This window comes from Canis aureus, chromosome 33 (assembly GCF_053574225.1).
Source record: "Canis aureus isolate CA01 chromosome 33, VMU_Caureus_v.1.0, whole genome shotgun sequence".
NCBI lineage: Eukaryota > Metazoa > Chordata > Mammalia > Carnivora > Canidae > Canis > Canis aureus.
Window position 1 is genome coordinate 10,614,578 of NC_135643.1, and position 14,605 is coordinate 10,629,182.

Consider the following 14,605-nt stretch of genomic DNA (forward strand, 5'->3'; position numbering starts at 1 on the left):
ATTTTATTTTTTATTTATTTGTTCATAGAGATGCAGGGAGAGAAAGAGAGAAAGACAGAGACACAAGCAGGCTCCATGCAGAAAGCCAGATGTGGGACTCGATCCAGGGTCTCCAGATCACGCCCTGGGCTGCAGGCGGCGCTAAACCGCTGCGCCACCAGGGCTGCCCATAATACTCATTTTAGAATGGGGAATTTCTGTTAATGCCCAACTCCACTGACTGCTCAATGCAGGGATCTATTCCCACTAGACTACGAACCATGCCAGCAGGAACTCTCCCTGCCTTGTTACTGCTACATGTCCCAGGTGCCTGCACACAGCACACACCAGCTTCTTGACACACACACATTTATCAGGTAGACAAATGGGAATCCTCAAGAAATAAAGCAGCAGTTGAGAACTAACATGTCACAATCTGCATAGTTCTTTTCCATATAAATATACTTATGATACCTAATGGGTCTGTTTCTGTATCACCACAGAGCTGTTCTTAATTGTCATGAAAATGCCCCAATAATCATTATCACTATACTAATCCACAGGTTCTTGGAAATATTGAAAATTGTAAAGCACTAAATCTTAGACAATACTCCTTCTCACATATTTCAAAACTTACAAATCAGAAAAACAGAGCAAAAGGAAACTAAATACAGTCCCAGCAAAAACATTAGATAAGCAGTTGTGTGAGAAAGGTGGCATTTCAAATCAGGAAAGATGAATGATTCAATATATGATGTTGGAACAATTAATTAACCATAAAAAAATTATATTCTTAACACACTATACAAAAACGTAAATTCAAAATGGAATAAACATTTACATATTTAGTCCATAAAAGTCATAGAAAAATATATGGGAAATATTTTTAATAATGTAAGAATAGAGGGGGATGGGTTTTACCTACTGCCGGACAGTACACACAGCAAGATAGTAAATACATCATGCAAACCCCCAAACAGAACTTCCCGCAAAGGGACCAAATATATTCTCAAAAAGAAATGCTATCACAATTCATAATACACACAGAAATATAAATATTCTAATATTTGACAGATATGAAGGTCAAAAAGCATTTTTTAAAAGACTAATAAAGCTGAATATGTAAAAAATATAAAACTTCTATATGGCAAAAGACAAAAAGGATAAAAGATTAAAAGTAGGTAAAATCTTCACAAAACAAGACAGAGGGTCATATCCATAATAGGTTACAATGTATCAATAAAAAAGGAAAAAGTACAATAGAAAGGCAGGCAAAGGACATGAATAGGCAAGTAATCATGAAAAATACTCTTCACTCATCATTTTTTAAGTGCAATTTTAAATGAGATATTTTTACAAATCAGAATTGATCATTCTTTAGACTGGTGCAACTGTGGGAAGCCAACCCCACTCAGGCACTGCTATACATCACTGGACAGCAGCCTGTCCAACATTTTAATATGAGGTTGGCCTGGCAATTCAAGTCACAGGAAGTGATCCTCCAAAAACACTTGCACAACAGTACAGGTATTTGTAGCAGCATTGTAATACCAATAAGTTCAAAGCTATCTAAATGCCCACCAATAAGGAATGGTTAAATAAATTATAGTCCTTCGATGCAATGGAATACTTTTATGTATGAAGCCATTGTTCTAAAGAATGAGGTAGTCAACAAAGACTGACATGTCAAGATTCTCCATAATATGTCATTAAGTGACTTATGAGACAGTATATATGGAATGATCTCAACGTTTCTCAAAATGATATAAACAAAAATTAGAAGGCTATACATGAGCCTATCGTGAGGAAGTGAAAATACGGGGCATTCACATTTTAACCTCAAGTGGTCATTAATTCCCTCTACACTTGTATTATATCTATAATCCAAAAAAAGATTTCCAAGCCCTTAAAAAATGGCCACATTTTTTTATAAAAGTTGTATGCAGTGGGAGGCTATATCTAATCCAGGAAGACTTCACATGACAACAAGTGTTACTCTTCACTGCAAAGGAAGACAAGAACACACACAGCAGCCAATAAATATATTGTGCAACCCTCCCCCCCAAAAAAAGCTCCCAGGAACAGGCCAAATAGATTCCCAAAAATGGATCCTATAACAATTCACAAACCACATGAAAATATAAATATTCAAATATTCCCAGAGGCCCTGCCAATGAGATACACACATCAACTCTGCACTCTTTACTGGCCACTGAGGAAGATGAAGACCAGCCAGGCCAGCAAACCTTACTAGGTACATGAAGTGATGTGGCTGCTTGGTTCAAGAGCTGTGTGGAGATCCACTGCAACTGATGGTCCAGGAGTTATGGCAACTTCTTCATTCAGCTCCAAGAAAGCACCAGTCTCTTTAGGAGAACTGGATTTCTTTTTATGGCAGCCTTCTGCACAACCTGTGTCCCTTTTTCTGTGTTCATTCTTCAATCTCTTCTTGTACATCTTGTATGCTAGGTGTTGAAACACACAAGTATTGAAAGATAACTTTAGCAAAGACTGTAATGTAGTGGCATCATGTACTCTGGGGCTTTGTATGCTTTAGATCATATATGTGTAAATACAAAAATGAAGAGGAAAAAGAAAGGCAAAAAGATGGAAACTAGGGGTTCTGGTTCAAGAAGGCAACATAAGTAGATCTTAAACTTAGCTCCTCCCACAGAACACTAAATTCCTCTGGGGGGAAAAAAAACTATCAGAACCACCCCATCACATCAACAAAAGGGAGGGAAACCACACGGAAGTGGGTAGGAAAGACTGAGATAAAATCTCAGCATAAGTACCACCCCAGACAGGGCCACCCACTATCAGGAGGGAACTCAAAACATGGAGCTTCACCCTCAGAAGCAAAGGACTTATATCCCAGATCAGGCACCCCAACTTTTAGACAGGCATCTGAGAGATGAACCCCCAAAACATCTGGCTAATAAGACCAACTGGTAGAGTTGAAGCACAGAGGTGTGCTGAATGGAGAAACTGCAAACCGACTCACCTGCCCCAGGCCTCAGCCCAGGAGCACCCTTTGAAAAGTGCCCAGAAGTTTATATAGAAGAGACTCTTTCTTCATTTTAGAGCATCAAACTGAAAGGCAGGGAAAAAAAAAAAAAAAAACAGACATCCAGGTCCAAGAAAAACCATAATAAGACAAACTCAAAGAGAGCCTTACCAAGACACATTATAACTAAAGTATTATAGTTAAAGGCAAGGAGAGAATCATAAAAGTGGCAAGAGGAAAAACAATTTGTTGCATACAGGGAGACCCCACAAGCCTATTTGCAGAATTTCAGGCAGAAGCTGCAGGCCAGAAGAAATGGTATGATATATTCAAAGTGCTGATAAGAAAAAACTTCCAACCGGAACACTACTTAGCAAAGTTATCATTCAGAAGTGGAGGTGAAATAGAGAGTTTTCCAGACAAGCAAAAGCTAAAGGAATTCATCAACACTTACATGAAATGTTAAAGGGACTTCTTTAAGCTGAAGAGAAAAGGTGCTAACTAGTAACAAGAAAATATATGAAAGTATAAATCTCACTGGTAAAGATAAACATATAGAAAGGTAGTGAATTAATCACTTATAAAGCCAGTATGAAGGTTAAAAGGCAAAAGTTGTAAAAAATAGTTATAACCACCATAATAAGTTAAGAAATACACAAAATAAAAAGATGTAAAATATGACCTCAAAAACATAAAACATGGAGGGGGATAAAAATGTAGGGCTTTAGAATGTGTTCAAACTTCAGTTGCTATCAATTTAAAATAGACTGTTAAAAATACAATTTGTTATGTGTAAGCCTCATGGTAACCACCAAGCAGAAACCTATAGTAGAACACAAAAGAGGAGAAAGGAATCTAAGAATACCACTAAAGAGAGTCATCCAACCACAGTGAAAGAGAACAAGAGAAGAAAGGAATAGAGAGGAACTATGAAAGAGCCAGAAAACAATGAATGTCAATGTCAGCAAGTACATACCTATCAATAATTACTGTAAATGTAAATGGACTAAATTCTCCAAATCAAAGACACAGAGTGGCTGAATAGATTTAAAAAGACCCATCTCAGGACACCTGGGTGGCTAAGCGCTTTAGCACCTGCCTTTGGCCAGGGTGTAATCCTGGAGTCCCAGGATAGAGTCCCACATCAGGCTCCCTGCGTGGAGCCTGCTTCTCCCTCTGCCTATGTCTCTGCCTCTCTCTCTCTCTCTTTCTCTCTCTCTCTGTGTCTCTCATGAATAAATAAATCTTTTTTTTAATTAATAATAAAATAAAATAAAAAGACCCATCTCTATACTACCCACAAGAGACTCACTTCAGATGTAAGGACACATACATACTGAAAGTGAAGGGATAGAAAAAGATGTTTTATGCAAGTAGAAACCAAAAGAACGCTGGGGTAAGCTATACTTATATCAAACAAAATAGACTTTAAAACAAAAACTGTAAAGAAGGACAAGGGCATTACCTAATGATAAGAGTGGTAAATCCAACAAGAGGATATGACATTTGTAAATATAGATGGACACAACATAGGAACACCTAAATATATAAAGCAAATATTAACAAACCTAAAGGGAGAAATTATCAGCAATACAGTAACAAGGGACTTTGACACCCCACTTAAGTCAATGGATAGAACATCCAGACAGAAAACAATAAGGAAATATTGGCCTTGAATGATGCATTAGACCACATGGACTTAACAGATATATACAGAATATTCCATCCAAAAGCGACAGAAGACATATTCTCAAAAGCTCACGGAACAGTCTCCAGGATAGATCATATGTTAGGCCACAAAACAAGCCTTAACAAATTTGAGAAGATTAAAATCATATCTAGCATCTTTTCTGACCACAATGGTATGAGACTAGAAATCAACTACAAGAGGAAAACTGGAAAATTCACAACTATGTGGAGACTAAACAACATGCTACTGACCAACCAATGGGTCAACAAAGAAATCAGAAGTGAAATAAAACACCTTAGACAAACAAAAATGGAAACACAATATACCAAAACCAAGCTCATGAAGAAAGAGAATAGAGAGGTGGGTGCTGGTGGGGGAAGGATGGGGAGTCAATGAAGGGAATCAAAAGGTACAAACTTCCAGGTATAAAATACGTAAGTCATGGGGATGCAACGTACAGCATGGTGACTGTAGTTGATAATACTGTATTAAACAGCTGAAAGTTGCTAAGAGAGTAAATTTGTAAAGTTCTCATGACAAAGAAAAAAAACCTCTACATATGGGGCAGATGTTAACTGGACTTACTGTGGTGATCATTTCATAATATATACAAATACAAATCATTATATTGTACACCTGAAACTTATATAATGTATGTCAATTATACCTCATTTAAAAAAAAAAAGATGAAACTATGGAGCAAAATAACTCAATGTATCAAAATGGCTATGTCTCTCTGGAATGGATCATTTGTGATTGAGGTCACTGACAGCTCACCCATTCATACATCATTCAGGCCACTGGTGGCTCATTTATTTTTTCATTCAGTCAGCCAGCCAGCAACACTGTGGAGTGCCTGCTTGCAATGAGGCGCTCTCCTGAGCGCTGGAAGATAGCTGGGAACAAGCCAGGCATGTTCCTTCCCTCACAATTTCACTAAGGAGAAGGAATTAAAACTTAGACCTAAGACTAGAAAGTTTTATTCTGCTAAGATTTCTCTTATTTTGTGGTAAAATTAAACCCCAAGTACTTCTTATGTTGATTGCTAAATGAGTAATCAATTGTATCAGTATCATTGAATAGAACTCAGACCCTGTTTCCTGATAACAGTGAAAATTACAATGGCCCAAGATTAAAATATGTGTATACACATATTGATGTCTCTTTTTTAACAGTTGATTGATTGATTTACTTGACAGAGGGAGAAAGAGTGAGGGGATGGGCAGAAGGAGAGAATCTTTAAGCTGACCACCCCCTCAACCACTGAGTGCAGAGCCCAACATTGGATTTGGTCTCACAACCCATGAGACCATGACCTGAGCCAAAACCAAGAGTCAGACACTTAACCGACTGAACCACCCAGGTACCCTATCGATATCTTTTTTAATTTACTTTCTGTGAAACTACGTAATGGCTGACTCTAAAATGATGAATATTTGGCTGTATAGATAAATATATATCCTATATATGTATACAAATACATATTTCAATATCTGCATGTATTATATTTTATAGTTGGAAAATATTTCACAACCATTCAGCATAATTCTTAGTCACAGAAGCATTGTGAAATAACTTGGCATTTGGAAGACCTCATGGCTCTTGGTGAAACATAACAAATGTCATTTTGAAGATAAATTATTGCTCATGGAGACATATCAAGTCCTAGAGTCCACATTCTAATAATGCATTGTTTTTTGTGAAGCATATTTGTTTATAACTATAAGCTTATTTTCACATATTCTTAATATTTGCTATGAAAGCAAAGGAACTTGTTTGTACACTTTCTTTTTCCCAGAAATGTCAAGCTAACAATGTATCACAAGAGTAGCACACGCATATTCAGACTGAAAAGTAGTAAATTGAGTTGACAATTTGCAATCAAATCTAACCAGTGGGGACTCTCCTTACCTGCAACAATGAGAAACCCATCCAACAGCTGGAAGAGTCCATAGGCCAATGGGAAGCTAAGCATCTGGACCAATTGCTTGGCAGTGAAAGATAACTGGAGCATGGTGACACACATCTGAATATTCTGAGCTCCAGTTTCTAAGGAAATCGTCCTGCACCTACCAATGAAAAATGTTTTCGAGAGTTACATACTAGCAATAAGGACTCCTCTTAAATTTTAATCTTCTATATAGCAAAAAATGTAAGCTATGAGCTTAAGCCAGTAAAAATGTTTAGGCCACTCATTTAATAATTACTTGCTGAGTCTGCATTCTCTGTAGGTGGCCTGCTGAGGGGCACTTCAGAACAGAACCCTAGGAACCCTGCCCTAAGAATCTGAATGGAAAGACATGATATACACACAGGAAAGGTCCAGTAACAACACACTAAAAAATACGATTGAGGGTCAAGGAGATGCTATAGAAATTCAGAAAAGTGGCATAAATGGCTAGAGAAGGCTTCACAGAGACAGAAATGAATGAAACAGTGATGGTGGGAGAGGCGTATACCATGGGACACTGACAACAATTAAAGTTCCAGGGACAGGTATGAGCTGTGTCTACTAGAAGGCAGTGCATATGCCATAAGCCAGTCGGCGTGGAGTGAGAGTTGGATAGGAGAATGGAAAGGTGTATTAGAGATATGAAACAACACTTGAAGGTAAACACAAAAACCCTAAATGAAAATCAATGTCTAAAACCAAATGGCTAAAACTCTTTGGTGAAAGAGTTTAGGAACACAACTTTTCTATTTTCTATGTTTCTGTACTTCTATTGGTTTTCTAATTGCAAAAAGAGAGAGAAACCTCACTTGAAAAAGAAAAATCTGGAGGGAGTAAAAGGATGACAAAAGCAGGGCGTTGGGGGCTGGGTTAAGCAGTCTCATCTGTCTCCAAGTTCTAAAGAGGGTCTTCAGATTTCTATAGATGGAAGTGAAGAGAGGAAAGAGGTGTTTCCAAATATAAACCAGCCTCTCTATGCAAGCTGGTTTGGAATGTGGGGGTAACAAGGGGAGATATAATGTGGGCATGAAAGAATTGGTACAGCGCAAGTTCTGCAGCTCTTATTTTCTTTCTACTTACTCTCTTGCTTGCTATGCTTTCTTTAGGCCACGCACTCCTTTCAGACCCCTGGACCTCACACCTAGACCATTCACAAAGTAAATGCAATATCTCAATCCCAATCTTTCTCAAGCCATCAGGTATGAAAAAAACAAGATTGTTAACTACATTTTGCCATAGGAATACTTTCTCTCAAGACCCAATTATAAAAAAAAAAAAAAAAGACCCAATTATATTTCAGCCACTCAATAGTCTGTGTTCCGAATTATTGGCTAATAAATCCTGGTTCAAATTGTAACTTCACCATGAACTTGGTCAAGTTACTTAATGTCTATGAAGGATTTGAAGCTACTAATAGTAACTACTTCTCAGGCTTGTAGTAAAAAAGTAAATGACAGGGAATCCCTGGGTGGCTCAGTGGTTTAGTGCCTGCCTTTGGCCCAGGGCGTGATCCTGGAGTCCCGGCATGGAGTCTGCTTCTCCCTCTGCCTGTGTCTCTGCTGCGCTCTCTCTCTGTGTCTCTCATGAATAAATAAATAAAATCTTTAAAAAAAAAAAAAAAAGTAAATGACATACAATAGGCAGAGCCTCACCCAGTACCTGGGATAATCCTAAATGTTTCCCAAGTAGACTAGAAACAGATTTATTCTACAAAATAAAAACCAAAATGCATACTACTTTCTATTCTCTTTTATTTAAATCTATCTTTTAAGCTTTTTTGTTCCTCAAACTCCACCTTTGAAGTTCAACTACCAAGTTCACTTTTCTTCAATAATTCTTTTCTGACTTTAGAAGTGGTGCATACTCATTGAAAAACTCAGGAAATATAGCAAGAAAATATTTAGAAACTAAAAATTAGCCTTAATCTTACTACTCAAAATTAAACACTTAGCATATGGTGTATTTCTTCCAGTATTTTTCCATGATAAAATTCCTTTGCTTTTTTCCACAAATTGGGAATCAAAATGCATCCCATTTTCTATTTTCTCTTAAAGTTATCTTTTAAGTATTTTCCAAAATCATTAAAATTGATGCATCATATTCCATCATATAGACACATCATGAATTAAATATCTCTCTATTGTTAGATATTTAAATTGCCTTTTTTATATTTATAAATAACACTGCAATTAACATCCTTGCACATCAATATTCGTGTGTTTATCTGGTAGTCCTAGCTTCAGAACAGATTTCTAGAAGTAAAATCACTGAGTGAACAGCTATAAATATTTATGAGGCTATTGATATGACTAAATTGCCTTCCAGTGAGTTTATGCCAATTTATGTTCCCTCCAACATTGTATGTCAATACTCATCTCATCCACAGACATAACAACAGAGTATTATCATTTTTAATATTTCACAAATTTATAAATTATATGCCCTAACTTGTAATGATCATATTTCAGATAAATTCCTATTTTATATCTCCAGTTTGTTCTTTCTCCTCTTCCCCTTTATAATTAGCACTTTTATAGAATTTAGCACAAACCATGGAAAAATGCTTAATCTCTTGAATTTTGCTCATGCCCTAGAATGATCTCTATATTTAAGGAAACCATCTCACCCCTATCTAGTTACTAGAATAAGAAGAGAAATGTGTCCAGATTTCAACACATGGTGTTAACACCCCAATCCTAATTTCACAGATTACAATTTCCCATCAATCTGGCCTTTGTTCTCATTTACATGAGAAATACCATCATCTTTCCTCCCTCTTTATGATGAGTGGTCCTGTTCCGCCCACCTTGTTAGTCAAAACTCTTAATGTCTCCTGACACAGCCTGGCAGCAAAGCCTGCCAGTGGCCAAGTGTTTACTTTATCCTCCTCAAAAAAAGTGTACGGATAATTAAACTGTACCTCTGCCAAGATTGGTGGGTAAGAAGTGCCAGCAGAAAGCCCGCGACATGGCCAATCAAAGGAAAGATGAAACTGATGGTCAGAAGAGTGATGTCTGAATTCCAAGATCCTTTTGCCAACACCACACCAGCAACTGCGACCACCAAAAGGAGGACCCCACCAACAATGGCCCCAATCTAAAGCAAACCAATAAAATAAGTACATGTAAACATTGTGGTCTTTTCATTCTATATGGAACAGTCCATCACTGTTCTAAAAAGCTGAGAACCTAGAAGTTTTGGAACAAAGATAGGATTTACCACCAAATCCAATCTCATTTTATAGAAAAGAAACCTATCAACTGACGTGGCTAAGCTGGAAATTGGTAAGGCTCAACACAAATCTAAGCTTTATTTTATGATCAGTATTTTTTCGCTTGAAGTAGAGGATTTTGCCAGAAGGATTGAGTAATGGAGTTTTTCAAGGATAGGACAAATTCATGAAACAAATGACATCTGACAATAAGCCTCGAACACCCTTACATGCGCTCTGGGATGATTTTTACTGCTCAAATACAAAGACAGACTGGGCCCCTGCTTAATGGGAAGTTGCTGGAACACACAAAGAAGTTCTCTGATTGTCAAAATCCCTCTTCGTCTTTCTATCAAAAAAAAAAAAAAAAGGATTTCAAAGTTTAAAAATTCACCAAGAGCAATTTGTTCAGAATGTGTATCAGATCTAACATTACAAGAGGACCAAGAACAGAATATATATATATATATCAAAATGATGAAATTACCCTAATTTTTTACTAACGTGCTCTAGAATATTTATGCGTATTGTTAAATATCCTCTGCCACGCATGCTATGACACAGGCAAAAGAAAGGGGTTTTAAATCTGCTCTTTACAGATAATAAAAGTCATATACAGATTAATCTGATTTCTCCATTGACACTAAGGGACCAATAGAGGATCTGGAAATACCAAAATTATCCTAACAAAACAGAGTACTTGCTAGTACTTTATCAGAAATTAAGAGTATTTGAAAAGTAAGAGGTTCCCATGAACACACTCTGTCCTCTTGTAAAATTATAACCATACACTGCCACGCTCCTACTGAAATAATGGTCACCAAGTCATATGCAATCCAAATGCACGACACTTAAGTCTTCCTCCAGCTCTCTGTGGCACAACTGATCTGTCTGCTTGTCCACCCTCCTTCCCCACTTAATCTCGTTGGACCGGAAGAATAGTGGGAGTTGTTCTATCTTGTGCCAAAGTGAAAAAGCAACATCCACTTGTGCAGGCACAGGGAGTGGCAGCGCCCTGTCAGGGGGAGCCAGACAGCAAGAACCAAACCATAGACCACACATCGAAATGAACTGAGATGTATTTGCTGAACCTCCAATTAGCCCTAAATGCTTATTTCTTTATAAATGTAAAATGCGAGTGAAGCATTTTCAAAATCTTCATAAAATAGCATAAATGCTATTACATCTTCTAAAATGATATGTAATCAGAAAAACCTGGAGCACCCTAGGATATTGCCCTCTTTGTTGAGAATGCCTCGACATTTTTAAAGCTATTTTTATATTTTTAAAAGTCATTTTTAGATGTTTTTAGAGGTATGTTTTAAAACATGGACATCTGCTTGTTCCTCCAGCAACAGAAGACAATGCCAGAAAGTCAAGAGGAGGTCAGAGGTTCCAGTTACCATCAATCCATGGCCAGGCTCTTCGGTGTATGCTTCGTGATTTCATTCTGACACTTTCTCATTTAGTCCGCAGCACTTACTTATTCATGTGTACAAAAGACAACCTCAGAAGCTTCCTCGGGAATGCTTCTGAAAAACAGCCCTACTTATTCGTGAAACCACCCCTACTCTTCAACACTGAGGTTCCACCACTTGCACACCTGAAGAGCTCTCACTTTGAGAGCACTTGTGCAGAGCCTGGTGAATACATGGGCTCTGGGTTTTCTCCGGCCACACCCAGGCCTTCACTTTCCTGTCACTAAAGCAAGAGTCCCACACTTGCCAGTGTGTCATAAGCCTCAGTGTATGGGTCTGTGGGAAAGACAGAGCATGGCTGACAAAAGCGGAGGATTTATGAAGGTAAGATCCAAAAATGCAGGACATTTAAGGAAAATTGCTAGGTGCGGGGCTGTATTCGACTGGCTTTTCTGTTCCAGTTATTGCCTCCTCTGTCTTTTCGATCTCTGAGTCTAAGGATGCATTAACTACCATGTTAATGGAGCTGCTTACCTTGAGAATGATTTTGGATTGCTTAGGCCACCTGTAATTCACATAGATACCAAAGGCCACGGGGATGGTCAGGCACACAAGGGTGATTCCTGAGAAGAAGAAAAATCCATCAGATGGTATCCCCTCTCACCTTGACTGCCCAGTGCTCAACAATTTCTATTTCAAATAGATAAAGGCTTTAGATAAAGGCTTAATAAAGGCCGCATTTTATATATCTGCATCCACCTCCAATGTAAAGAAAGAAAAAATCTTTGGAAGATGGTCTTTGAAGGGTATACATTACTACTGAATGCCACTATTCATGTTTCGTCATTTCTCTCTCAAAATCCCTCTGACGGTGACACGGAATTTTAGAGACAGCCAGAAATGTAAAAGTTAGAAAACAGGAGGAGTCTGTAAAAATCCCTTGGTTGCTCTGCATGGGATCACCCCTCTACAACCACAGCTGTTATTTTCCCCATTTGAAGCCAATGGGTTGGCTTGTTTCACAAAGTAAAGAATTCCTATTGCAGATATAAAAACAGCATCTGTTACACATACCAAAGCAACTTCTCATTCTGCAAATGTAGCCAGGTAACCCAAAGGTGGGTGGGGAAAAAAATGCCTTTTAATTAGCACGAGTGAATAAAAGCATTGATGGCAGGCTCAGCGGAGAGCAGGGATCCACTTGCCAACAGGACACACACACCTAACTTTCCATGTGTCAATTTCCAAATCTGGCCAGATGCCTGCAATACTGGCTGCAAAGTCAAAGGAGTTGCTCATCACATGTTGGGCTTTAATTGTTTACAAGTGCCTTTTAGAATATATTATCGAAACAGAATATGTAAACAACTGACTGATCAGAAAAAGTTGCACATAAAATCCTGATTTCTAAGCTTTCCCTCAGGTTTTACAAATTCAATGGGCTTCAGTTATTAGCAGAACGTGACTCTCTATTCACGTTTTTTAACTACGGGCCTTTCAAGTGATTACTTGAGACTCCAGATTGACAGTTTTAAGAATCACAGTTTCTGCCAATTCTCCAAAAACTCTGAGCAAATGAGAATAACCTTATCATTTCACCATGGTTTTCTTCCAAGCCTGGTAAGTTTACTGAAATCTCTAGAAAAAGGGCAGTTTAATGAGAAGTGACAATCAGGAAAGGAGATATGGAAGAATTATGGGTATGGTTGTGACATGTGGATGCGCTCTAATAATCAGAAGGAAGCATTCATGTTGGATTTAAAAAAAAAAAAAAAAGTTTGGACTTTGCCATCAGATCCCAGAGTCAGGATTCCAGTTCTTCGCTGATCAGCTCCACAAACTTGGTGAAGTTACCTAACTTCTATCATCCTATAAATCCAGGAAATGGAACCAGTAATAGAATCTATAGAAGTGTTAGGGAATTAGTTTATTTAAAAACCAACAGGGCAGCCTGGGTGGCTCAGCAGTTTAGCACCCGCCTTTGGCCCAGGGCATGATCCCAGAGACCCGGAATCGAGTCCCACGTTGGGCTCCCTGCATGGAGCCTGCTTCTCCCTCTGCCTGTGTCTCTGCCTCTCTCTCTCTTCCCTGTGTGTCTATCATGAATAAATACATAAAATATTTTTTTAAAATACCCACATAGAGGGCACACATAATAAACAACAGCTGGGATGCCTGGGTGGCTTAGTCGCATCTGCCTTCGGCTCAGGTTGTGATCCTGGGGTCCTGGGATCGAGTCCCACGTCTGGCTCCCTGCTCACTGCAGAGTCTGCTGCTCCCTCTCCTTCTGCCCCTTCCCCCTCTTGCTCATTCTCTCTCTCTCACTCACTCTCTCAAATAAATAAAATCTTAAAAAAAAAAAACCAGCTAATATCATTACCATCACTGTTATAATTATAATTCCATTTCACAAGCCCCATACAGACCTATGTTCTGATACGGAATGGTGAGATTCTGCTCAAGATTCCAGGAGAAGGTGTAGAGATAGAGGCAGAGCGGCATCATCCCCAGGGCAGCCACTGTGGAACAGGTTGTCATGGTGATGCTGAAGGTGAAAATAAAATGATGCTTAAGAGGAAGAGTTTGAGGGGTCCCTGGCTGGCTCAGTCAGTGGAGTGTGCAACTCTTGATCTCAGGGTCTTGAGCTCAAGCCCCACCTTGGGCTTGGAGCCTACTTTAAAAAAAAAAAAAAGAGGAAGAGTTTGAAATGATGAATTTAAGTCCTGACCAAAACCAACTCCCAGGACACGCCTTAGAGATTACATGGGGTAAGTTACTTGAAGCTCACTCTTGTCTTGTTATTCAACAAATGATGGCAGTAGTTGTGGTCTAGAAAAAGTTTTCCAGAAATATTTGGTGCTCATCCATTAACTCATATTTACTTGAGAACCTACTTACCTTTAATATTCTGCTAGGCACTATAAAGGTTTTTTTCCTTTAGACAGTTTTTTCTATTAAGACATAACTCATAAACCATAAAATTAATTAAAGTGGTTTTTAACATATTCACAAGACTATGCAACATTATCTATTTCCATCATTTTGTCATCACCCCAGAAAAAAAAACATACCCCATTTGCTATCACTCCTCATTCTCTCCTTTCCCTGGCCCCTGGCAACCAGTAATCTACCTTCTGTCTTTATAGGATTTCCCATTCTGGACATTTCACATGAATATGATCATACCATATGTGGCCTTTTTTGTGTGTCTGGCTTCTTTCACTTAGCATAATGTTTTCAAAATTCATCCACATTCGAGCATATATCAGTACACCATTCCTTTTTTATGATTGACTCATATCCACTGTGTGGATAGACCGCATTATTGCTGCCCTTCCATTAACTGAGA

At 38.3% G+C, this 14,605-nt stretch overlaps 1 protein-coding gene and 1 long non-coding RNA gene across 3 annotated transcripts in view; one reads left to right on the plus strand and one right to left on the minus strand.

Moving 5' to 3' along the window:
- The window catches only part of SLC10A6 (solute carrier family 10 member 6), an 82,767-nt gene that overhangs the window by 53,796 nt on the left and 14,366 nt on the right, over window positions 1-14,605 (minus strand). Inside the window, exons 2-6 of one of the 2 annotated variants that reach the window (XM_077882793.1) lie at window positions 13,683-13,801; window positions 11,791-11,879; window positions 9,548-9,723; window positions 6,588-6,745; window positions 2,231-2,444 (exon numbers count right to left, since the gene is read on the minus strand). In XM_077882793.1, the coding sequence (XP_077738919.1) occupies window positions 2,231-2,444; window positions 6,588-6,745; window positions 9,548-9,723; window positions 11,791-11,879; window positions 13,683-13,801 (756 nt within the window). Of the gene's footprint in view, window positions 1-851; window positions 2,445-6,587; window positions 6,746-9,547; window positions 9,724-11,790; window positions 11,880-13,682; window positions 13,802-14,605 lie in introns of those variants that run through there. The other variant, XM_077882794.1, reaches the window with a different exon arrangement.
- LOC144304299 (uncharacterized) overlaps window positions 11,193-14,605 on the plus strand; it is a 42,325-nt gene continuing 38,912 nt past the window's right edge. The window contains exon 1 of the long non-coding RNA XR_013371218.1: window positions 11,193-14,024. This is a non-coding gene — a long non-coding RNA (uncharacterized LOC144304299). The remainder of the gene's footprint in view (window positions 14,025-14,605) is intronic.